A 26,095-nucleotide genomic window follows, 5' to 3' on the forward strand; every position below is an offset into this window, starting at 1 on the left:
TGGTTAGATGAAGTTTATAAAATACACGCAGCAAATAAAGCTCTTCTAGGACTTATCTTTGAATAGACAGATCATCCAAACTCCAGTCTCAAACATAACTGGAATCTAGAGAGGAAGGTGTTTGCAGTGGCAGTGCTCTCCCCCCATAGAATCATGATAGAAATCACAGATTGGTTTGGGTTGGAAGGGATCTTAAAGCCCACCCAGACCCAAACCCCTGCCACAAGCAGGTTTGCCACCCATCGATCAGGTGGTCCAGGGCCTCATCCAACCTGGCCTTGAACACTCCTAGAGAGTTCATAGGGATGAGAAAAAAAGTGAAACAAGGGTATTTAGGTAAGATCCTGAAATTAAAGGATACCAAGCAGGCACGGGTCCGGAGTCCATCAGGCTACACCCATACAGAAGCTGCTTCCATACTTTAAGACCTTGGATACATTGCAAATGACAAAGGCTCAGAACACTTGCGTGTGGGTTAAACACTGGTTAGCTGGATCTCTAGATCAGAATGTTCTCTCCAAGCAAGGGCAGCCACGAGCCATTAATCCACGAGCAAGTTTAGAGTTAAAATACATTGCCTTGTGGTTTGATGGAGAGACAGAATACCCAAAGCTGCAGGCTGCCAAAGGTCTTTTTGAAATGCTTAGGAAAGTACTGAATCTGTTCATATGGTATTGAGGGATCAGTTAATTTTATAGGCTCACGTTTCAGATCTGTGTAATTCAGTCACAAAATTAAACTATTGTGGAGGAAAAAAAAAAGAGACAGCCTTTTAAGCTTTCCATCTCACCAAATGGCTCAGCTGGCCAAAAAGCAAAAAAAAAAAAACAATGAAGACTTTTTTTGTTCAAAGTTCTGTCAATATGAAAACTGGACTGAGATTGCTCAATTTTCAGCAAGATCTTCCCCCTGCATTTGTCTCATTGGTAACCAGGTGGCCTGTTGCTAGAAATAGGACTAAAAATTCCTCTTGCAGGCCACTGTAATTTGGCAAAATAAACATGCTTGAACCGTGCTGAAATGCAATTTATATTTTAGAACTATAGATCTTTTTTTGATTTTTAATATCCACCACAGAGAACTATCTTTGTGCAAGAAAGCTAACAAACATGCAAGTTTAAACTGCTGCCCTAAGGAGCTTACAGTATTTATGATTTATCTGAAATCACTTGCAGAACCATCATCCAGAAGCAATATATACTTAAATATTCTTTGTGGTATGCCCCTCCTACCACCATAGAGGCTAATAAGAAATGAAGGACACGGAAACTTTATTTTTGAGTTAAAAATGCTTGTGTGAATCCAGATGAACCTACAGTAGCATTTTATAAGTCAATACCTACCTACATAAAAGCAGGCAGTCCTTATTATCATCTACTTGAAACTGAAATAAAAGTGAAACAGGATACTGTGCTTTAGGAGGCACTTTAAATATTGTTAAATTGCACATCTGTATCGGAATTTTGATTTGGATTTAGAGATAAAAAACATGGAATTAAATTGTGGAATGTGTACCAAAAATATTGAATTTCACTGGAACAGTGGACTATTTGAACATATTGAGGAGCCTAAAAATCTAACTTCTGTTGTTTTTTTAACTGTGTAGTACTGTAAGTCACATCTAATGAATGGAATTAAGCAGCCTCCAGATCAATGTAATGCATACTCCAATCAAGAAAACAAAATCATTCATCACTGATCTTTTTCCATTAATTTGTAACTACAGTGTAAAGAGACAACAAGGTGCCCTACCTGGGTATCCATTGTCAATATAAGGCTTAACGAGTTCTCCAAGTTTTGTCTTGTCTGCAACAGCTTCCTTTAGCAGTTGCCCACAGCAAACTAAGAGGAAGGAAGAACAAAAAGACACAAGGTTAAATTTTAAAAAGGAAGCAACAAAGAAAAACAAAAAAAGAAAAAAAAGCACAACACAGAAGCTGCATACTGGAATAAGGTCACTGAATAAAATAAAAGTTGTAGGTTCTTCGGGTTTGTTGTTTAGGATTATTTTCTTTTTGGCCAAGCAGAGGAAAAAGCAAAAAGACTGAGCAGGGGAGAATACCGAATAAAAAAGAATACATTTGGCAAAGATCATATTAAAAACAGAGGGAAAGATACTAATCAAATATGTTACTGAAATAGTAACTCAAGGGATTGCTAGTGTTTTTCACTTCTTATAAAGTTATAATTAGGGGAAAAAAGTTTCGCCTGCTGAACAGCAGCTGAACCGCACTGCTGGGGGCGCAGGATCATACGCAGCTCGAGGCAGTGACTCCCTGGGTCATTTAATGATCATGCAAGAATTATATTTTAAAAACTGTGCTAATGCAATCTTGTCGTTGACTTCAAATACACAGAATACCAGGAGACACAGATTGAAAGTTGCATTCAGGCCAGCAGTGCACGAAATGTCACCATTTTGGACTGTGCAGCACTTTTGGACTTGAGTTATTGAGTTATTGTGTCTGGCTGCCCCATATGAGCTCATGTTCCTTCGTTTTACAGAGAGGGAACCAAGGTATGGAGAAGTTAAGTGATATCACAGCATGTCCTAATTCCACTTCATTTTTGGTAAGTACTGGATAGCAGCATGCATTACTGCACAACCTTTCAACCAACAGCTGTAAATCAGTTCTGCCCTGAAATCAGTGGCATCAACACCAGCAGCACCACTGACTTGATGAAAAAATGATGGTCTTCTGACTTTGTCTTAAATAGGCAATTCTTAGCAATATTTGGTTTAAAGTATACTTACAATAAAACGTAATGGGTGGGTAAAGCAGTGGCAGTGGTATTTAGTAGAAAGAGCTGCAACTCTTTTACATAGCAGTTATTTTTAAAAATGCAAATTTTGACCTAGATGAAAACACTGTGCCAAACTTGCAGGAAAAAAAGAAAGAAAGAAAAGCAAAACCCCACTACCTCCCTAATTCTGGTTTGTTTCTTTGTTGTTTGGTGTATGCTGAAGGAAGACTAGTGAAACAAATCAGCATTTTACTTCACCAAGAGGATATTGCCAGCTGGCAAATTTTACAGAAATCAGACATTTGTTTAAAATAATTGATGGCTACTCCAGCATTAGAAAATGTTATGGAATGTGGACACACATTACACTGATCCCATCACATAGCTGAGTGTCTGTACTGTAGCACTTTTTAACACCAGCATGTTAAGCAGGAACCAGGAAGCCTCAAACTGAATTTTCTGACAGAAAAGAAAGAAAACGTACAATTTCAGAGCAAATTCTATCTTAAAAGTGCCCCAAATTTAGTCAGACAGCTGCAGCTACAATGCTATCACTCACAATCCCCCGATCCACTGAAGAATTCACGGCACTACAAGAATGCAACATGTGAAAAAGCACTGATGTAAAGGATATAAAAAATGATGACTAAAAAAACATTAGAGCTGGTTTGTCACAGAATGTTTGTTCTGTTGGTATGTACTTCTACACTGAAATATTTTTCACTTCCCTCAAAAATCTGACATCCATAGCAATGGGCAGAGAAATTCTGGGTGCGAGTAAGAAAGGCAGACAGCAGAAGATAAATGATCAAAAAGACAGAAAGGAGGAATTGAGCAAAGTGCATATTTACTGAGAACTTACTGTTGACAACGCCGTATTTCTGAGCTATTAGTGCTGCCTGCAGGCTCTTCCCACTGCCTGGGGGGCCACAAAAGAGAATACGTGGAGTAAAAGGGGCAGCTGATCGGGGCTGGGTTTGGACGTAGGTAAGAGCTAGAAAAGGACAGAAAGGCAAGAAATGTTGCTCATACCTTATTTCTTCAGTTTTTTTAACTTACAGTATAAACATTAACTTCTATTTTTTTTCCCTTGAAGGCTGTAATCATCATCATCGTTTATTTTACCACAGAAACATCCAGAGATTGCAGCCCAAATCAAGACTCTCATAAAACTCTCGTGTCAGCAACTTCCACTGAGAAGCACTTTAGAAATCTTAAAATCTTACCATCATTAGGCTCCTGTACCTCCTTTCATCAGCAGACATCAAATCATTTTAAAGAGCAGATTCAATTAATAATTGCTCTTTCACCATGTTGTTTTTAGCAGAAGTCTTTTTTTTTTTTTTGCTTGATAGGTACAATTTTACCATGCAAATTACAGAGGGAGATAATTACACTTAATACTTTCTGCAGTTTCTGAACAAATATTTAACTGTAAAAACTCAGGATGTTAAATTAATATGACATTTACAGAGCATCGTTTGTGATTAACACACTCCTAATTACATTATCACAGACTTGTAATGTATCATGTCACAATATGGCACTGACAACACATAACTGAGCACAAGTTTCTTTCTTTGTCCATCATTCTTGCATAACGTGGAAAGGCTATTTGATCTCTTCTGTCTGATTCAGTTCTGTGTTGGATGGTATTCCTTCTTCAGCATTTTCTACTGCATATTAGAAATTACAGTTGTATCAGTGTACAGATTACAAGAGCTTGGAAGGCCCACAGGATGCATGGAGTATAATTGTAGCTGCATTAAAGAGACCTGAACTCTGCCACAGTAGAACAGTAGAACCTGGTAGACACCAAGATGCTATAGCACAAGGTGGCTTGACAGTGAGGACAAACTAGGATTGTATTCGTACACAGCTGAGCAGTCTTACTCTCCATACCCCTATTCAGGCCAAAAATAACACTAAGGAGAGCAGCTAAAGCTGCAGTATAAGCTACCTGAGCTTTCCAGCATCACAGATTCACACAGAAAGGTTCAACTTCATGCTTACTGCATCCTGACTGCCATTGCTACCCATGTTTAGAAGCTGCATAAGCACACCTGCACTTCTTTGATTTATTCTGCACCTGCAGCATATACAGCCAAGTGTCAGCCCAGGCATCTCCAATCCCAATAGGTCTATGCTCTAAAGAGTCCTTGCAATAAAATAGAATCTTATTAGGGCAGGCATTGGGATCTGTATGAATCATAGTTCTGTATTAAAATAATGCAAAAGGATTGATGAAGAACATCATCAGGATAAGTATTTGAATTACTACTGTTAACATGCTGCTGCATACTAACAATTTTTCTAAGGACCCTCCTCTGGACATGGAGGTATCATTATGGACTAATTAATAAAGCAGCAGCTCAAGAAAGCTCCCACTCTGCTATTCTAGAGAATCCAGAGAATTGAGAAACTACCTCAAAGTGCAACCACATAGGATCACACACATCTCTTTTTCCAGCACTGCAAGCCGTGCTGCAACACCACGACATGGACTGGATGTGATGTCACACATCCCAGCAGTAATTCCACTAAAATTCAGGAATCTGCAAAATCTCATCCTTGTATGAAACAATCCATTAAAATCCCAGTGCTGTTGAGATCTCTGTATTGTTTAATCTCTGTCTGCAGTAATACAAATACTTTAAGAAAAGCCACCACAGAATCAAAACCAAACAGGAAAATGGCAGCAGCAAAGTCTGTTTGCTGCAGAGCCCAATATCAGCTAACCAAGGAGTGCTCTAGTTATTCTGAACATTTTCCATAACCCTGTGTATTGAAAAGCACAAACATTACAGGCAAAGCACCCTGCTTACAAATGATGCTTAATTTGCAGTAAATAACCAAGTTAATTAGGAGTAATGATCCCCTAGACAGTCTCCACATCTAATTATTCTTTAAAAAAAAAAATCTGGCTGCTTGATGCACTACAGAAAAAAGGATCTGGAGAGGATTTTTTCATTCCAATTTTCAATTTATCTCACTACATTATTAATTAATAATAATTAATATTCAGGCACTCACATTTTTATTTACAATTCAAGGCATGAATTCTTTATGAATTATGATACGAACTTTTAAATTTAATTAAGTAATTTAGAGGTAATTAATGCGTAAATTCAGAATATAAACTTCCTACTTGTTTATCTTAAAAGTGCTGCACTTGTCAGTAAAAAAAAAGACCTTTATGAGATGCAAAATTGCTGAGATATAACAGATCATCTACAGACTGGCAGCTGCAAAGTACATTATCAGCTGGGTGTTCTGGCAATTTCCCTCTTTTCTTCTTCAAGTATCAACACTAGAAGTCAGACTGCATTACAGTCAAGCAGAGGCAAACAAGGATTGTTGAAGAGAAAAGCTACAAGCACAAGCAGCTTTTAAATCATGAAATGTGACCAGCTTTCAACGACTCCTTCTTCTTATCAGACCTGTGGAAGGCACTGGCCTTTGGGGGGTGAGCAGCTGAGCCACCGTGCAGCCTTTAAGTGACCCCCAAAGAAGTAACTGACAATTGCTGTGCTGAGCAAGCTGCTCCTTGACAGGAGGGTGCAAACAAGACCTTCTGGTTATCTGCATTTACGCAGCCCTCTGAAAATAATGATCAGGAACAGCCCAAACTCTGCCATAGAGAGAACACGACTCAGCTGGGAGCCATCCATATTGACTAATTTTAATCCTAGAACAATTAGGAGCTACCTTTCAGAGAACAGTTTGTCCACTACCATTTGCCATACACATGCCCAATTACCTTGTGAGATGACATCCACACAAGGCTGGTCTGCGTTGATCGATCGCAGAATTTTGTGGTAGATGTGGAACACCCCGGGGAAGTTCCTATGGTATTCCAGCAGCTGCTTTGACATCTCCTCCTCAGTCACATCTGGTTTCACCAAACGTTGCTGTATCTGCACATCACTTGGCCAGTCAAAGGTCGTGTGGTACACCTCTGGAAGTTAGAGAGTAATTAGGAGCTAAGAGGATGATTTCATCTATGCTGCTCAGCTCCAGTTTCATAGAGAATATCAAGGTCTACATTTAAGCTTCAAATCGTAGCACAAGCAAGAATCTGTGCAACACACTTCTTAGCTGTACTGACAGCTACTTGAGAGATGATGTGGAGCTAAATCTGTGTGACAGTCATTCAATGGAAGACACACAAAAGCATGCCTGAAGCTCAGGAAAAAAATCAGGATCCAGCACAGATGCTTGATGTAAATTGATATGGACAGACCTAACCTTCATGATTCTGTACTGCCATATTCTGCTGTTTACAAAATCAATAGTGAGCTTTACATTTTGCCATACTTTTCTGGCATAGAAAATAATATAAAGCGAATGCATTTTTTCCAAACTCTATAAATTTTGCATTTATAATTATAGATTTCTTCTCTTTTTTAAAGGGATGTATTAAAAGACTTATCCTAGCCTCGTTTCTAACCAAGAACAGGAAGAAACAAACACTGCACCTTCTGTGAGGGGATCGAGCCTCTTCCCACTGTTCCGCTCAATCAGCATAGTGTCTGCAGCATAGAGCACAACTGGACCCCCACCAAAAAACAGTAGGAAGAAAAAGAAAGAAAAGAAGTGTAGTTATTTGCTTTATTTCTTGCAGCTGGTCAGTTATATTCTAGTTTTAAAGATGGGTAAATGCATTTCAAACGCACTCGTCTCTGCTTGTCTTATTGTCCTTTCCCACTGTTCTACTGCAAATAATTAGTTTCACTTTAATCAGTTTTCCTCCTTCTCCTAAACAGTATAGCAGGAGAAAATACATAATAATAATAACCTAAGAGCACTGGCTATCCCAGCCACCACATCCATTAACAAGGCTCTTTCTCACTTACATTATATCCGGAATTTAGGACACACAAGCAGCCACAGATCACCCAACACTGATTCTCTTCTGCACCACGAGCAATTCCTTTACACCCAGCTATTCTGGTAGTGAAACCAGTGAAACTTATTTTTGGATAACCTCCCAGAAAACTGTTCAAGCTTAATTAGAAAGCATCAAAAGATGGAGAATCTGTCAGTTTCCCCGGTTGCTTTCAGCTCATCATTCTCACAGTTAAACGTTGTAATTTAATTACTGTTTTCAGTGCATTTGATTACAAGTTTCAAACCAGTTCTTCTTAAGAGTTTCTTCACAGTATCAAATAACACTTTCAGACACTTTTCTCCCTATTAAGGTACTCGTACACTGTAAATCTCATCTCCTCTCAATCTTCTTTTTGATTAACTAGACAGACTGAGCTTTAAGATTCTCATTCAGGTCGTGGTTGCACAGATATAATTGTGAGCAAAACTTGACTTCAAATGTTATTAGCTATATTAAAAATACATGCAAGTACCAGACATTAAACATTTTTGCCTGACTCTATTGCAGTGATTCCAAATTCTTCATTAGCAGTCAAACCTCATCCAAATCAAATCCAAAGTGACAATCTGAGTTCTCTAACACTGTGTTAAGTTCAGCATCCACTGAAAAGCAGTACATCTATCACTTCACACTGTAATCCAGGCAATTGCAATCATTTCTTACATCTAAATAGGCTCTCTAACTGTATGACTTTGGGACAGCTGGCTGTTCTAGATGGCAATGGCAGCTGGACAGGTCGTGTTTGTGAGCTCTTTTTCAGTAAAGAAACGTTCCTCTCAAATCAAGTTCTAATTCATCCTCACTGGTGAAGATCAAGTCTAAAATCACAATGCTTCTTTTTCACTCGGTGCAGTTTGTGAAGTTTGTATTCTCTAATTCGGCAGAAGAATGAGTTTGTATTTAGGGGATGAGGAAATTGCTTTGATCTGAGAATCACCAAACAGATTTAGAGATTGATTTAGAGATCTAGAGATTGAAATCATAAAAAATTCAGACCCACGCCTAGTACTTAAGCAAAGCTACATACAGCTGCACAGAGATACTTGCAGGAATTTTCTCTCTCTAACATTTAGGAAGACAGGGGTTCATGTATGAAAGACAGGATCTCAAGATCTCCAGGTTAACTCAAGGTTCTGAGTGAAACTGAACTACACAGAAACATCCTTTGGCTGTCTGGTGACTCTGTTGTCTCCAATTTTGATACTGAATTTAAAGAGGATGTTTGGGGAAGAACACTGGAGGCTTTCACCTGCTGGTTGCAGCCACGCATCAACCTCGCACTGCTTACCAACGTGCCTCGGAATGATGCCAGATGATTGCAGCAACCGTGCCTGCTCCTGATTTTCAGGGAAGCCTTCCAAAATCCAGCCCTATTGAACAGAACCACGAAAGTGTTATTGGTACTGGAAGAGAAAACCCAAAAAATAGCACTAAATATCAGCGCTGCTTGCAGACAAATTGCCTCATTCTCTATCACAGCTGCACAATATTTGTTATAGACGCCTATGAGAGAAGAACACAAACATGGAGCACTGGTGTTTCTGTGCAGTGGCACGCACTATCACCACCAGCACAGTGCAGTGGGCACTTTTGTCTTGCAGCAAAAATGTTTTTTGTTTTGGTTTTTTTTTTTCCCCATACTTGTCTTAAATAAAAGGAAACTTCTCTCTTGAATAAAAACAACCCCAAAACAATTTCTACAGTTTTGAAATATTCAAAAGGATACCGGCCCACACTGTGGATAAAAAAAGAGGCTAAACAAATCTAAAGACAGATTTAATGCCAAGAACAGCGAGGAAAACATGCACGCTTTCATTATTTTCTTAAATTATACAGGGAAACTCACAGTAATGGAACCGGCGTTCCCAAAGCTAATGAAGCAACAGAGCAAAAGAAAGGAAAAAGAAAAAAGAGCCTTTTGCTCCCTTAAGTCCTTGTTATAGCCAGCTAAGTGTTGGACTGAGCATCTTTAAAAAAACATTTACGGATTTGCAAAATAGCAGAGAAGAGCAGCAGCCTCAGTCTGCTTCTGTGTGATGCAGTATTTGAGAAGTAATCACTTCCCAGACTCAAGGCTGAATCTTTGGGACTTTCTCTCATTTTTATCAGTGCCTGAACCAGGCGTCCTCGTCACTACATCCCATACCCCCAGACAACTCTGAGATACTACAGTAAATGGGAAAACCATCTTTGTACTGAAATAAGACACTTTAATATTGCATTAGCTAGCAATCATTCTCATCTCCCACATAAATTTGAAGCTCTGCCAGTATGGGGTCCAAAGGTTTTAGAAGCATTTTCGCATATCTCCATGACTTCTGTAAGAGGAAATTGGGACATTCCAATTATACACGAAAATAGAGTAGACTACTTCAAATTCCTTAATTAGCCTGGTTTCAGGAACATGTCATCCTGCTGATAGCTGTAGAAAATAAGAGCCTTAAGAAACCGCGAGCCATTTTTGCCACTCCCAGTGTTTGCTCTATCGAATGAGAATGAACCGCTGCCTAAGGTCACGCAGGTGCCAAGAAATCAATTTATCCCTTGGGACTTGCAGGAGGCAAGGCTGCACAGTATTTTGAGCTGTATGCAAGGAACTTCAGTGCTACTTCTGAATATGTTGTGTTTGTATGGAGTTATACAGGCCCGAATCTTCTTCGGAGAAATGGCATCAGAGGTTGGAAGGCAATAAATCTATGCCTATTTACACAGACTACAAATCTGGCTCATTTTCTTCAGTCCAAGCACAGCGCTTTTGGAAACTTAAACAGAAGGAAAAAAAAAATACAAAAATATCCAGCATGCCACAGAACCATTGCTTCTGGTGTCACTACAGCTTAGTGCTCAAAATCAAATCCTGAGCAACAGGCAGGAAACACAGAAGCCTGTTCTTTAACAGCGTAAGCTTCAAGATGCTTCTATACTCCTTTCAAAGGTCCTTAAAGCAAGCAATAAGGAATTTTATAAATGAAAGTTTTTTGCAGTGCAGTAAAACGTAGTTCAATAAATGGCTTCCTGCAACAAATACATTTCAAGGCATTAAACAAATGCATAATAACCACTTGCTACAGAAATAGTTAGCATTTTGGATCTTATTTCCAAAGGTCTCTGAGTTGCAGGGTATCAGTCAGTCCCTAATTAGAATACATTATCCATCTACTTGACACTTCAGTGAAATGTCTATTCCACCACAGAGCTGCAGCTTTGTTCAGAACAGGTTTATTGATATTCTGCTGCATTCCCTCTCCATACCCCCAGTGGCTTGGTTCTGTTTTATCACACATCAAAAAGGCCGTATGCTCAGGGCACCCCGTGCACAGCTCAGAGCTGGAGGTCTGAACAGCTGCAAGTAGTATGGTATCACAGGAGGGACAAGCTCCAAGCAGATGTCACAGATAAAAAAAAAAAATTATTAAAAAAAAAAAAAAAAAGAGTAAAAAGGAGTGTGGCTTGGGAACCAGCAAGAGGAAGCAACACACAGCAGAGCAAGACCTGACTTAAAATATGCCTATCATGCTTTATGCAAACACTGGTCTTTTTTGCCCTCCTGACTATCATTAAAGTGTAATTAGTAACTTCACATGGTAAATTTGCTTCTTTAAGAAGTCATCTATTTTTTGTTCTTGATAGCAGTAACCTTACATCCAAGCACGATTGCACTTTATCACATCAAGGGTTGAACAAAGGCTAAAAACGAGTAATTCCACGGTGCCTTACTCTGTGGTCACCGACTGCAAACCTCCATCCTTTCCCCCATGAAGAATGCTGTAAATACAGATTTCTGCTGGTGCCTTAATGCCAAGTGAAGTGCTCCTTGGAGACCCACACCACACCAAAATTCAGTGACAAGGAAGTACGCTCAAAGCCATCACTTTCCTCTCCAGATTTAAGGCATCTGGAGCAAAGGAAAACCTCAAGGTCATTCTGAAATGTAGATCTCATTCCTTCACTGGCACACTGCTCTCAGCTGTAAGACCAAGCCTACAGACTTTCACACCTTCCACCCCAATAAGAATGACCTAGACGTTCAATTCTCTCTTGTTATTTGACCAGCACAGCCTTAAAATGCTTTAGAAAAGACAGAACTGAGACTGGCTTGGAATAATGAAAACAGCAAAGGGATAGCACACAGATGTAGCTCTGAATTACATGGCACCTCTGAAAGAAATCTTAACCACAAGCATGGCAACCAAAGGACACAACCAGCTTGGCCCTTAGGAAAGCAGATGACTGCAACAGATTCTCCGCATCATCATCATTCAGTGGTTGTGAAAATTACCCCATCCTTCTCTGCCATCTGAAGAAAGGGGACAGAAAATAACACAACAAAATGATATCAGTAATAGTTCTGCCAGAATGGATCCCAAACTGCCAACCTGGCTCCTGCAGCCTGTCAGCATTAGGAGTACAGATGATGGAAGAAGCTCCAACTTTACCGAGTTCTCCATTAGGAAGAAACCCCTCATTCCCACATGCAAAGTATTTTTGTAGCTTTAGTTAACTATGAAGATATAAAAATGCCACATTGTGCTTGAAAAAACATAGACCCTCACTATCTTTGGTATGGAGTTTCACAGAGACAGCATGATGATCTTTATCTGTCATGGCAAGATCAGAAGAACCAGTAGCCATTGCTTTCTTTTCCTTCTCTTTCAATGGCAACCACCACCCTTCTGAATAGTTTAATACCAATCAGATGTAATTGTGCCTCTATTCATGTGCATCACCAGCCTAAACTTAGTTTCCAAGTGGTCTGAGGCAGGATGAAGGCTGCTCAGCTCTCTCTCACCAATTCATCATGTAGCAATCTCCTCACCAGCTTTCCCCAGTTCTGTGATTTCCCTCCTCAGCCCCAGCACTGGGAGTTACACAGCAGCCAGAGGTGCTATAACCAACATGTACTAACCCTGAAAGATGAAAAGTTTTCCTATCAACTTCCCAAGTCCCAGGTTCTAACATAATGCTTGCAATAAGTTTTCTGTGTGTGAGCTGGAAGACCTACCCATCTGATCCCTCGCAGTCCTAACGACATTTGTATTAGAAGAACACACAACACAGTCTCCAGCAGAGCCGTTGATCAATAAAAATGTTCTCCTCAGAGAATGCCTGTGACATCTATAAACCTGCGAGTGTCAAAACAATGGCACAAAAAATCCTGTATTCCTACTGTCAGTGGGATGAAAGCTGTGCAATTAATGCCAACTCAATGACACCACAAGGAGAAATAAAACAAACAGCTGGTGGTACTGTGTCCAACATCCAGCTCCTCATCTATTAACATTTTCAGTAAAAAAAAAAAGGCTGACTCATGCTTTGAGAGAGATGGCATAAATCTGCTCAGCGAAGAACAAAATCCACTGCATGACTTCCACTCATACAGGGGGAATATGGCAATTGAAATCTCTAGATCCCCTCTCCCACAGAGGAGACATGCACAACGTGAGGAAGTTTTAGCGATCGTAGATTACTGTCTATTAAACAAAATGGTTTTAATATCCATCTCTACTTCGAAAAGCCAGTTATGCTTATTTCCTAAAAATAGCTGAAATCTTAACTTAGGCTAATAGGAAGAATTTCATTCTTTCAGAATGCCAGGGAAACTTCAGAAATAAAGGTTTTTGCTTTTGTTGCTCCTGTAACACATCCAGAGCTGCCAGTTCCATCTTGCTCTGATAACAGCAGGCACAAAACGTGGGCAGGACACAGTGCAGCTGCTGGCATCTGAACCATCTTGTCACCTCACTCAGACTTTGCATGACCTGGTACTTAAAAATGAGAACCACTTAGAGCAGCTGAGAGTATCTAAATAATTCTCCATGTAAGCAAATATTGGTGTAATTTAAAAGTGCAGGGTTCAACTCATCACTCCAAATTTGCAGAGATTCAGCCCCATTACCATCAGTGGGATTCATACCTGGTGGAAAACTATAACCTAGAGACAAGCCAGGCCTTTGATTCATACATTACCAGTCATAAAACAATTGCACGTGTTCCTATGGGGGAGGAGAAGTACTGTCATCTGTAAATATTAATGCAAACCAACGATGCACCCCAGCTTTTTGTCTCTCAGTAAACCTGGATGATGCTACAAATTCAATGAAATGTTCAAAAATCACCCACCCTAACTTATTCTTACTCTTTCACAGCTTTCTCTACAGATGTGAATGGAAGGACTTCCATACTGAGGTTCTCCCTCCACACATAAGGGCACTGTCACACAAATAAGGGCACTATGTGCGTTTCTTCCAAACCTGGCAAGTTTTATTTCAGCTTAATGACTTTTCTCAGTAACATTAAATACCAGCAGGCAGAATTTTAAATTCAATTCCCATACATACAGTGGGTTATCTGACAGGATAGGTCACAGTTTAGTTACTGCTAGTCCTAAAGCATTGCTGAAGGAGAGCAGCACGCCACCCATTTTGCTACAGCTATACTTCTGCAACAGATAAATGACACAGACAGATGTCCCCTAGCAAACCTGCCAGGAAAGAACAATTTAAGAGATTACATCTCCAGCTATTCATTACCATCCTGATCAAGTTATCCTTTCCACAGTTCATAGACTGTAATTGACCATCTGATCTAGCTTACACAAGGCAGGTCCACTGAAAGACAGCTCCACCAGTGGCCTAGGCTGAAGTAACTGACTTTGCATTGCAGCACAAGACCTTTATAGCAATCATTTACATCACCTGAGCTGTAAGGCAGAAACTTTCAGTCAGGGGCAGAAAACAATGATCTGAGTTCTTGCTAGTTTTGCTCCTTTTTCTTGCTAATTTTACAGATCCAGAAACGTGGGACATACGGTTTCAGCATGTTCAGTTTCTTTTGGGGCTGATGCTGGGTCAAATTCAAGAAGCAATTTTCACACTTCAGTGAAATATTAATTACTGGCCCTGCTTTATTGAAGCAACAAGGTAGAGAATGATATCAAGGAGTAACACATTTCAGTACAGCTGTGAGCTTGCCACATCCCTGCAAGGTCAGAAGTACCAGCTGGCCTATGACCACCAGCTGAAGAGACAGAGCAACCCTTCTAAGCACTTGTACTGTCTTCTGGAAATGTTGCTCAGTCCTTCACGAGTGCAACACCTGCTTTGGTCAGTGGGCTTTTTCCTCTCAACAGTACATCAAGTAATATACATTATTATTCTGGCACCGTTTAGGGAGAGGTTTTTATCCTTACAGGTTTGTCTCTCACCAATAATCCTTTATAATGGTCTGACTGTGGAGTCAACAAACCATGACAACACCTGAGATTTTAAAGGAAACACAGAAAGGAAGTTTTGCTTTTGTTGAGTCCAGCCATTAATTTCAACCAATATTAATCTACTTAAGGTCTCTTTTGATTCCAAGTTAACAGCCTCTACTTACATTAAGATCGAGCATACTGGAATGGAAAGGGGAGAAGGAAAGCCACCCATCTGTGGGTACAACCAAACCTATGCAGTTGCCTGTTTGTGTAATTAACAGTGAACATATTAATTATTACCCAGAGGAGAATATATTCAAATTCAGTGTTACACGGTAAGAAACAAAAGATTCAATAAGAAAGGAAGCAAATTGAAATGAATAGCATTAGACTCTTTTTCCTCTTGTCCTCAATAAGAGTTAAAGCCTTAACATATTGATTTTTATATATTTTCTGTTTATCTGTTTTGTCCACTTCAACTCTGCCAGTTGCCCCAGGCAATCAACAAAGCTACACTTGTTCAGCCTTTGATCATCTCAGTGCTAAAAGATTAGCATATGCATACTCTCATCCTCCCCTTTATCCTGTTAATAAAGCTCCAAACTCCCTCTGCTGATGTTCAAGAAAGCAATCCGCTCCCGAGCCCCCACAGATTTGCCCCTATTCCCTCCTCTGCTCAGGACTCAGAATGCTAACTACTATGCACGAGTTGTGTAAGTGCTTATCCACTGGTCCTCCGAGGAGCAATTCTTACTTGTTTGATGCAGTCCACGTTTGACAGACGTTCCCGGATCAGATTGGCCCAAAGCGCGTTGGGAATTTGCTAAAGAAAGAACAAAAAAAAAGAAGGCTGCATATTCACAATTGAGTTCAAAAGGAATTTTATCATGCAGGCATATTCCGGTTAAAGGTGAACTGAGATGTCTTCTTGAAATAAATATATAAATAACACTGCGTAAGCCCCAAGTCGTTAACATAATAGATCAGAGAGTTAATAAAGGCATAAAAATGAAGGGAAGCTGAGCACACTTCTGCTTGCCCAAGCCCACCTCCATGTACTTTGCACGACCAATTTGGCAGTGCCAAATGTTGCACACTGACTACCATGTTGGACATCAAACTGGCAAAGGGATCCACAAGGATATCACATCCACATGTAATTTCTTTTGCAAGCATCCGACCCCCTACGTCACATCAGCACACAGCATTAGTGAAATGAACAGCCATGGAGTGATCTCAGCAGAACGGCAACAACAGAAATATGAAGACAGCCTCATTTTCAGGCAGTTTGCTTCGGTTTCTGTTAACTCTCTTTCAATTTCCAGAAAGCTTATTTAAAATAAATGGTAATGTTAAAGTTCATTATAATGTTGGATTAATTTTCAACGCACAAGTTCCAAATGGAATTGAAATGAGACGTCCCAAAACTTTCTGCTGTGGCTTTTCTTTCTGTGTCTTCCACTTTGCCCACACGGACGGACGTTTTGTAACGTGGTATCTGCTATTGGGCAGGAGAACAAAGATCCTCCTCTGCAGATTTAATATTTTCCCAGCCACTCTGAGTCAATGACCATTCAGCTGAATGCTATGCTTCAGCCTCATTCATTTTGCCATCGCTTAGAAAAAATGCTGCTGTCAGATTCCCTGCCTTCCGAGGCATGGAATTGTCTTTCACCTGACAGTGTGAACCAGATTCATTCTTCCAAGCACTTGCATACACTGTGGGTTCCCATGTCTCTGTCTAACCAAATAGCCTGATGGACATGATCCTGAAATAAAGCGTTTCTGTAGGCTTACATCATATTGAGGGATGTAAACAGGCCTGGTGGAAGTGTGGTGGAAGGTCTCCTAGCACACTAGTCACAAAACACTTTCACCAGGAGCACTGAACACACTACCACACGATTCCTACTTTAAAGTAGAGCGGAGAAAGCGCTGCAGAAAACAGTCCTCGCCCAGCAGGGGAAGCAACAAGGTGGCCCAGCCAGGCACTGCTTTCCTTGTTTTGTTCATCTCTGCTGTCCCCAGGCCTCAGCACCTGTGGTATTGTCAGCCATTCATCAGGCAGCATTCGAGCAGGTGAAAGAGGAAAGGGAAAGGAATCGCTTCGTCTCCTGAAAGCCAGCAGGTCCCACAGGACGGTGTGTCAAAGCCTCCCGCCGTCTCTCGCTGCTGGAACCTGGGTCTGTGGCTTTGAGTCTGTCACCTTCCAAAGGTGCATCATGCTGCTATCAGAAACAGCCAGCGTCTTGCTTACTCCTTTGATGTGTCATGTCAAGACGGGCTAGCAACTGCCAGGGGTCCACTCTGCTAAGCTCTGCCAAAGCAATTTAAATTATACTACCTTCTTTCAGTGCAGCGGTATTCTTAGCACTCTTTTGAGCAGGGTTTATTGCACAAAAGCAGTTCAGGTGACACACAGGTATTTCTGTGCTTTAGCTACTTCTGCTCTCTGTGGCACAAACTCCAGCCTCATTTCCTGGGCAGTTTTCCTCCCACTGAGCAGCTGCCTACAGAACCACTTTGAACAGCTGGCTTGTAGAACACCTGATTATTGCATTAGAAACCATTAAGTCCAAAGCACATGTGGTGTATAAAGCACATTCACACATTAACACGTGAATACATCACGATAAAGCGGGACTTCTCCCAGGAATCTGCAAGAATGGAAATGATACAAACACATCTGATGACTACAGCAGTGCATCTGATTGCAGGCACTCTGAGCCTGTCCCAAAATCCAGTTTGGTTAATGGAAAGACATGCTGCTTGAAATGTCAAACCTTCCAAAAGGCACGAGAAACTTGGCTTAGCATTTTGAAAACCATGAGTGTGTGCATTTAGACTGATCAGAGAAAAATACCCAGCAAGGATGGGCTTTTTTTAGTTTGATTTTTTTTTTAATGCATACATAAGAGTGGAACAGCTCCTATTCATTTGTTCATAGTGACTTCTTGAATAGAACACTGACCATGCATAAAAAAGGATAAAACCCATGCATAAAACCGTGGCTTTTCCTTTCTTCTATGCCTTCCAAGAAATTACGAGGATATGATGCAACCGTAGAGCAGATCTAAATGATGCAGTAGTACACAAACACCTGTAACTCAGTACTGAATTCAAAGCACACCCATCTCACAAGCCCACAGCTAGCAGCACAGCTCTGTCAGCTTCTTATTTTACCCATCTAACAGGAGAAGTGAAACATGCAGTAGCACATCATTAGACTCCACTATAGGAAAAACCTGAAGGTGCTTTCTATTAACATTATAATAACTAGAGATGAGGGAATAATTTGCAATGATTTATCAAAAAATGTAGCCTCTTTTTCTGTTCATGGAATATTTATTGGTAGCTCATGGTTCCTCAAATTTATTGAATATTCAAATATTTTACTTCTTTTTGGAATACTTTTACATGCAGAATGATCACATTTTGCTTTGAACAGTCAATATTTAAAATTCACTACTTCAGCTGTGCTCATTAGTAAGTGGCCAGGTGTGTTAGTAGATGATTGCATGTCCAAATTTAAAAATTGAGCTAAAGAGAATAATCACATACTTTAAATACCACGAATTCTCATGCTTTTTTTTCTTTTTTTTTCTTCCTAGAAGTGAACACAAAAGAGATGAAAGCATAGCTAAAGAGAAGTAAAATATGAGAACAAATATTTGCAGACCTTTTTGGAGCATTTGCCCCAATCTGGTAACATTGGCCTACTGACCCCAAAACAAATGACCTTTGGCACTGGGGTTAATGTAGCCCCAGAAACCCTGCACACACAGAACGTTCCTCTCACATTAAACTGTGCCATGTGATCTTCACACTAGAGTCTCAGAACCAGTCTTAGTTCATGCTTTTCCTCTCTCCATTTATTAAATTGCTTTGGCCAGCAGTACAACGTTTTAAATGCCCTGGTTGTATCGAAGATTGTATAAACAGCTATTGTTCTGTTCCTGAACAGACACTCAAAACCTATTAGTGCTAATGGATGTTACGTATGCTAGAGGAATCAAGTTTACTGCTTGCTTCAGAAGAACCTAGGGTCAGTTACTGCTAAGGTAGATGTAGCCAGCAGCCATGAAACAGGAAGAGAACACACAGCTCTTGAGATGCTGCTCTGCCTACACGTTAAGTTACTCCAAAGGTTCAGCTGATTTAAAGGAAGCAAGGAGTTCCCTCCCAGCGTTAGGAGTTACATCTGAAGATTCAAATTTGCGTGAAAGAACAAAAGAAATGAGTGAGCGATTTAACATTTAGCATTTAGCATCTCAGAAACAAAGGCAAACTGCACAGTGCTGAAACACCAACAAATCCTGCTCTTCAGGCACTCCTCACAGCCCTCACTACCTGATTAGCCTTGACATTTTTGCCTTTCATCTTCCACACCATCCATCTTTCTAAACCAAATAAGCCCAAAAGGACACCCTTGAAAGTACATCTGTATAGTCTGAAATACATTAATAATTAGAGTAATTAAACCAACGGGAATTTTTGTTTTAAATTCTCCCCCATCTAAGCTGAAATTTATGAATCCAGTAAAACAATCTCTAACAATTAGAACTGAAATTTCAAAGTACATAATGCTCAGTAAGAATAATTTTCTATCATCCCAGCCAAAAGCAAACATTTTGCCAGCATATTCCATGATTTCAACGATGTCTTTCCTCTCAGATCTTTAAATCTATCACCTGAGGTATCTCCAACCTTCACTCATCAATTCAGTGTAACAGACACCACTCCATTTTCAACTTAGTTTTCCCAGGAAACCAAAACTCTGAAATTACACAACCTACCATCTTAGTGAGTTCTGAATCTGTTGGCCAATTCAAATCAAATTTAGTAGGGATACGGAATTCTTACAGACATGAAATTCTTTCAATTTTCATGAAAACAAGCGATGAAGGAGAAAAGCAACTCAGAGCAGTGGACTTGCTAGAGATGGTCAAAGAAAAACATGCTGCTTTCAATGGAAAATGGAATAGAGCAAACAGTGCACTCACAGCTGGACGAAGGCACCTGGGAATGGAATGATCTCCTGAGTTACTGCTATTGCCTCAGTTTGAAAGCTTCTACAGCTTTCAACAACTGACTGAATTGTCATTCAAATTTTGAGTTGATGCACTGAGTTATTCGTGTCATGCTACAGAGAAATCAAATGTGCACGACTAAGTAGCTCTGTCAGATCAAAAAAGAGTTCTTTGTGTACATATTTTGTACTGAAGGAAGCCTCAGAGATTAATGCTTACTTTATGCAGATTACCAAATATGCTGAAACCAGAAGGTGCTTTGTTTGATGATATAATGAAACACTCTTTAAATGGTACCAAGCATTCCTGGGCTTCTCTCAGTTCTGTCAACTCATGTCCAAGGTTGATGTTTTCAAGATCTCCATTATTCTACATTTTCTTCCTCCCTCGCCCCTAATTCTATGCCCTGACATATTCTTATACTTGTAGATATCTTCTAATCAAGCAGAGGCAACCCTTCCTCTCGGAAGGACCCTGCACCTACGTAAACATAAATTGATGCATAAACCTCCATAGATACAAGAGTACTTACTCTGATCTGCTCAACTTATAGCAGTGGAAATCATGGAAATGCCACATAATTCTCCTTCTGTGCCATGAGAGCTACCATTATTATATCCTCTTACACACCTGCTTTCTTTCTTTATATGCCTTTGCTTCCTTTGTCAGAGCTAATGTTTCCTTGGAAAGCAAAGTCTCCTGAGAGATACGTATGGCATCCAAATGTTTACAAAGCTGTATTGCCTGAGGAAAGATAAAAAAAAAAGTACAGGATGAAATATCTGGAAAGAAAATGCAGCATTTTTTCAGCAGACTCGAGAAAGAAAGGGAGCTTTCCTCACCTTCAATTTAAACAAGCAGACTATGTGTGTAACTTTAAACAGTATCATACAAAGACGTTCAAGAATCTAAAGCTTTGAATAAGGCCTTTTTCATCTACCTTACTATAACACGGATTTTAAAGAAGAAAGCATTCTTCCTAGCATGCACACAGCACCATCATCTGTGAAGTTTCTGCGCTCAGCTCTCTCTGTGGTTCAAACACAGCTTCGACATTTTCAGTGTGGACAAGAGAGGCAGCCGGCCATGCCAACAAAGCAACCAGCAATGTGGGAACACCACAAACTCCTCCCAGGTTCACTGAAAAGGCACGCAGAGTTCTGCATTACAGCACTACCACCACCACTACCCTGCAGGTTCTCACAGAGCTCACAGGAATGCTCCCATTTAACTTTACGGGTTATGGTAGATAACCCTATGAATGGCACCCTTCAACGTGCCTTGTGCTCTTCTATAACTGATCTTCACAAGTGCTGTGCTAAGTAAAAAGCAAGAAGGTACGTGGGGAGTGTAAGAGCCCTGAAAAGAGCACACTTACCATTGTAGTTTTGCCAGAAGCAGGTGGACCCAGTATGAAAATCCTTGGAGCTAAGAAATGAGAACATGCCAACGTTAAGATGTGGAACAGAAGAATCCAAACTTGTTTCCTTGTTATTGCACAGCCTAACCATAAGCACATAGAAACAATTATTTCAATAGGAAATCTGCCTGAACGTAAAGCTCAGGACTGGGCTAAGGAGAAAGAAGGGGGAACACTCAGCCAGGGCCACCTCGGTCTGTCTTTAACCTCTGAGGTTAATTAGACTGATATCCTAACTAAACACGTCACTTAAGCATATTTCTATCTATTCCAACGGATATGGGGTGAACCAGAGCATAAACAGGAACATTTTCTTATCTCAGTTTGACTTCTATTCCCAAAAGATTGATTTAGAGCATATTTTGCAATGAAAAAAAAGAAGATAGTTTGTGTTTGCAGGACAAGACTACTTAAAAGTGACTAATGCTGTAATCACAGGGTTGTTGACATTGGATGGGATCTTCGGAGATCACCTAATCTCTTCTCATTTTCCTTATGAAATACGGTAGCAAAACCACCAAACTTTGGCAGAGCTTTTGGCTCCCATCACAAAAAAAGGAGACTCTGCATTTTAGTTGCAACTCAACAGCCGTGTCAGGGTCGAAAGCAGATTTAGATGTTGCAAAACTAAGCACTTTTTCCTCTGCGCTTTGACAGCTGCCTTCATGTTCTCAAGTCAGTGTTGAAAGGCCTTTTTTTTTCTCCTCTGTAAGCTGCATTTCTCTGCTGTGTGTCCCCCACCCAAGATGGGGAGAATTCTCAGTCCTGCCACTGATAGCTGTAATGTGAACAGAGCAGGGGCAAGGCAAAAAGAAAAGGGGGAAAATGGAGCAACTCTCAGGAAAGTGTTTGGGACTTTTTGCACAACCATATTTTGGGCTGCAATCCCTGGAGCTGACATTTTCTGTTAATGCATTTGATGCTTTCTCAGGAAAATTATAACAAAAAAAGGATCATCTAGAGAAGGGGCTGACAAGGGCTTAGCAGCAGTAACACAGGGCAGCACAGAGGAGGGATCTGCTCACCCCCAAATCTCTTCAGTTCTTGGTAACCGAGGGAAATGCAGCGTGTGATGACAGCAGACATGGAAGGATGTGAACTGTATTTTTATGAGGCCTTCCACGCATTTACCAGTTATTGGGCAGGTGCAATTTTTAAACATACATGAAACCCGAATTACAGATTCATCTTTACAAAGTTCTCCGACTCGGAAGGTTTAAGAAAAACTCCCCCTTATTGGTTCTTGCAAGTGCAACAGAACTAGTACACAATGTAGAAAAATACTTTAAAAGGATACATCAGCTGTTTTTATCACCTAATTTCTTTCAAATGTAATGTGATTAAATCCTAGGGCTTTTTTTTTTTTTTTAATCTAACACCTTGAAACTCCAGCCCGATACTTAGGAATTATTTATAAACAGCGTCATAAAAGAGTGCTCGGGTGCCAACACTAATCAACTTCTTCAAACCACTTCAAAGAAAATCAAAAAACCTTTCCATCCACAGATCCTTTTGAGGTTTAACTAGGAGCGTGATTTAAAATTCACAAGAAAACCCTTAGGTATTGAAGCTTTAATACACAGCTTTCTTGGACAAACGTTTGATAAAAAACGAAACATACCATTATATACACCATATCATGCTTTAATATTGCCCAGGGCTACTGTAAATGCTCACTTTGTACTAAATCTGGTTTTCTCTCTGCTTAGTGACTCGCAGCAGATGGGGCAGCGTAATTCACTGATTTACTCATTTGCACACTTGTAAGGCTCTTCTAAAGCATTCTCCCCAAACATCTGACACCAGGGCACAAGCAGGACATGGCTGGATGTCATATTTAACCCCCTCCCATCAGCAGACAGTCGGTGCTTAATGCTGCAGGTCCGGACCTCCATCCCTAAACAAAGTGAGAAAAACCTGGAAAAGGACTTTTCCTGCAGCAACAAATCACATTTCATCCTGTGTTTAGTCCCGATGTTACAGGATTTACTCTTCCAAGCACTATGAAGTTTTAACATCCAAGGATGCTCATAGCAATAAACAAAATGAATTCTGGAATAATGAAATACGGCTGGACTCTCTGCATTCCATTTAGGTCCAAAAGAGTCTACAATTAATATTAATGCAATAAAATCTGCTTGATTTATGAGGGAAATTCCACGTCAAAGAGGAACAGCACACAGTATGTGAAGAACATTCTTACAGAACTGTGTTAAATTCCTTCAGAGGAATTGCGAAGCAAAAGCTCACAGAAATGCTGCTTGGATCCTGAAAGCTCTCTTTGTTAACAAAAACCAAGATGCAACGCACAAAATTCACATCTCTGTATATTAAAGAATTCTCAATCTTCGTATCGTTCGTTAGGGCTTCCAGAAGGATCACAGGAAAGAAGAACATCACAGAACTGGAAGCACAAACGCATTGGTGTGCGTCTGACCTCGGAGCTTTCGGAGGCAGTTGTGAGCTATAATCATCATTAGACTTGTTTATATTTTTAAGAGTACTTTAGATCTTATTATTAATTAAAAAGGGTTGCTAACTTCACACCTGGGATAGATGCAATACTCCTTTTCCACACGTCTCTGTTTGAAATTTTCTCTAGGGCTAAAGCTGTCTAGCAAGGCAGGATCATGAAAATTCATTGCTTTACTGATGGCTCTAATAAGGGTTTTTTTTCTTCTAAATAGTCAGCACCTTCTGCCGTGATCAAAAAGGTAAAATCAACCTTGTTACAGATCTCTGTTACGTTACTTTCCATATAATTTATCTCTAAAACAACATTTAGTCTCTAATTTTAATCGGAGCGCCTTCCCCTTCTTAATAGCTCATTCCAGACCAAAAGCAGACAGCATTTTTCCTCTGACAAACAACTGCTGTAGTTCTATCTTTAGTCTCCAAGAGCTGAAGCCACAAAATGGCAGCCCGCCTAAAATGCGCTCAAATAATTCTGTGGGGCTCAGCAACAAATGCTCGAGTAATGCAGAGAAATCTCATCAGCATTCTATCAAGCTGCAATTCCTCTGCAAATTGCCCACGGGCCAATAAAACAGATTGATTACTGGTGCTGCCCACACCAGGAAGGGTCAGGCACAATTTGCAGGATTGGACATTTCTTTCTGGTTTTGATCCTGAGCGGGGTTTCAATCAACATCCATCTGATCCCTACCACGACGTATGAAGATCTCAGAGCACCTCCAGTGATCATGACTTCATTGATGCTGCAGCAGAACTTTCGTAATGGTTTACTCTGGTTTTAAAGAAACATCAAAGCAACGTGACGCCAGCTATTCCTGACAGCTCACGCAGAACAAAAATTAGAGTTCCGTGGTGCATATCCAAATAGAATCTGCCTAAGGGTGAACAGTTTGTAAATCAAATAATTTGATTGAGTGTACATGCTTTTATTGTGCAGAGCACAGCCTTCCCATTCAATTTACCAGGTTTTGTTATCCACACAAGCAGGCACACTCACTGTTCCTTCATCTGAGATGCCACTGAGCGGCGGAACTCATTAACAACAGCTAGTAACTCACTAATCAAAAACCAGAGAATCTGCCAGCCCAGGTAGAATGGGAAACCAAATTTACACCTGACAAAAGGAGTAATTAGTGAGCTTAAAGACAACAGGAAATATCAGATGGGGCACGGAACGCATTAATAATTGATACAATAGAACTCTTTGTTATTCCCTGAGAGGGTTTCATTGTTATAACTGTTATAAGTGTGTTTTTTATTAGATTACCCACTAAAAAAAAAAAAAAAAAAGATGATGATGAAATTAAAAGCACCTTATTTATAACCACTGCATAATGCTCAATCCTTTTTACTCCTTCCAGGGAACGGTCTGAAACCTTTTATCCACCCTTTGCCAACCAAAATGCCATTTCTGAGCAGCTCGTTGCAAATAAGGCCTTGCACTGTCTCTAGTCTCTCAATTTTCACTTACCATCATCATTGTGCTGCTCTAAATGCTCTATCATGAACTGAACGGGGTCCTCCGGCTTATGAATTAACAGCTCTTCAAGCATGTTCTGAAAAACAACAGGACAAAGTCAGAGGAAAATTAAAGGGCTCTCAGTTGCCACAGGAGCAATGTTACAACAAGGTGGTGATGAGGATCTTAGTCACTCATTTTCTTAGGTCCCCTTCAACAGACAAAGCAGGGAATATAGACCCTATTTTAGAGGCTGAAAAAGCGAAATATGGTTTTACAGTAAATAAAGAAATGAATTAAATGAAAACCCCACAGCAATTTGCTTTTGCTTATTTATGATACATAAGGAGACCTGAAGGGTTTTGCCCCAGTGCTGCAGTGGCTGAGCCAGCACTGACATCAACCCACACGGACAGCATCAAACCAGCCTCCTTCGTGCCAGCACTGACATCAACCCACACGGACAGCACCAAACCAGCCTCCTTCGTGCCTTTTTGGGGCAAGTTAAACCTGTGGCACATCCCCACAAGTGCCCAGAGAGCCTAGAGGGCAATGGAATAGATGGGGCCCACAGGAAATACACACAACTGCCCCAAACCAAGCAATCAAAACCACAAAAGCAGCACATTTTGCTGCTGTAATCTCGCTGCCCTCTGTCCTGCCATAAAACTAGCAGGGGAAAAAAAGGTTTAAAGCCCTCTTCTGAACTCTGATTTTGGATCCTGTTCTCTTATTGCAGAATGGAGGCTGTGGAGGAGCTGAGCTGAAGTCCCTCCAGCAGCACAGAACTCTACTGACTGCGGCTCTATGGGCAAACACCACTCCATCCGTTTTCTCATCAGGAACTTCAGCACAGCTGGGAGTTCTGTAATTAAAAGCA

The 26,095-nt window shown here is 40.4% G+C and overlaps 1 protein-coding gene across 6 annotated transcripts in view; it reads right to left on the minus strand.

Moving 5' to 3' along the window:
- Positions 1-26,095, minus strand: part of AK8 (adenylate kinase 8) — a 70,333-nt gene that overhangs the window by 36,593 nt on the left and 7,645 nt on the right. For 4 of the 6 annotated variants that reach the window (XM_048965655.1, XM_048965654.1, XM_048965656.1 and 1 more), the window contains exons 2-10: positions 25,228-25,312; positions 21,240-21,289; positions 20,492-20,605; positions 15,586-15,654; positions 8,925-9,006; positions 7,224-7,295; positions 6,506-6,703; positions 3,608-3,739; positions 1,753-1,842 (exon numbers count right to left, since the gene is read on the minus strand). In XM_048965655.1, the coding sequence (XP_048821612.1) occupies positions 1,753-1,842; positions 3,608-3,739; positions 6,506-6,703; positions 7,224-7,295; positions 8,925-9,006; positions 15,586-15,654; positions 20,492-20,605; positions 21,240-21,289; positions 25,228-25,309 (889 nt within the window). In that variant the 5' untranslated portion in view covers positions 25,310-25,312. Of the gene's footprint in view, positions 1-1,752; positions 1,843-3,607; positions 3,740-6,505; positions 6,704-7,223; positions 7,296-8,924; positions 9,007-15,585; positions 15,655-20,491; positions 20,606-21,239; positions 21,290-25,227; positions 25,313-25,923; positions 26,000-26,095 lie in introns of those variants that run through there. The other 2 variants (XM_048965657.1, XM_048965659.1) reach the window with 2 other exon arrangements.

The sequence above is a fragment of the Lagopus muta genome, chromosome 19, assembly GCF_023343835.1.
Source record: "Lagopus muta isolate bLagMut1 chromosome 19, bLagMut1 primary, whole genome shotgun sequence".
In the NCBI taxonomy this organism is placed as follows: domain Eukaryota; kingdom Metazoa; phylum Chordata; class Aves; order Galliformes; family Phasianidae; genus Lagopus; species Lagopus muta.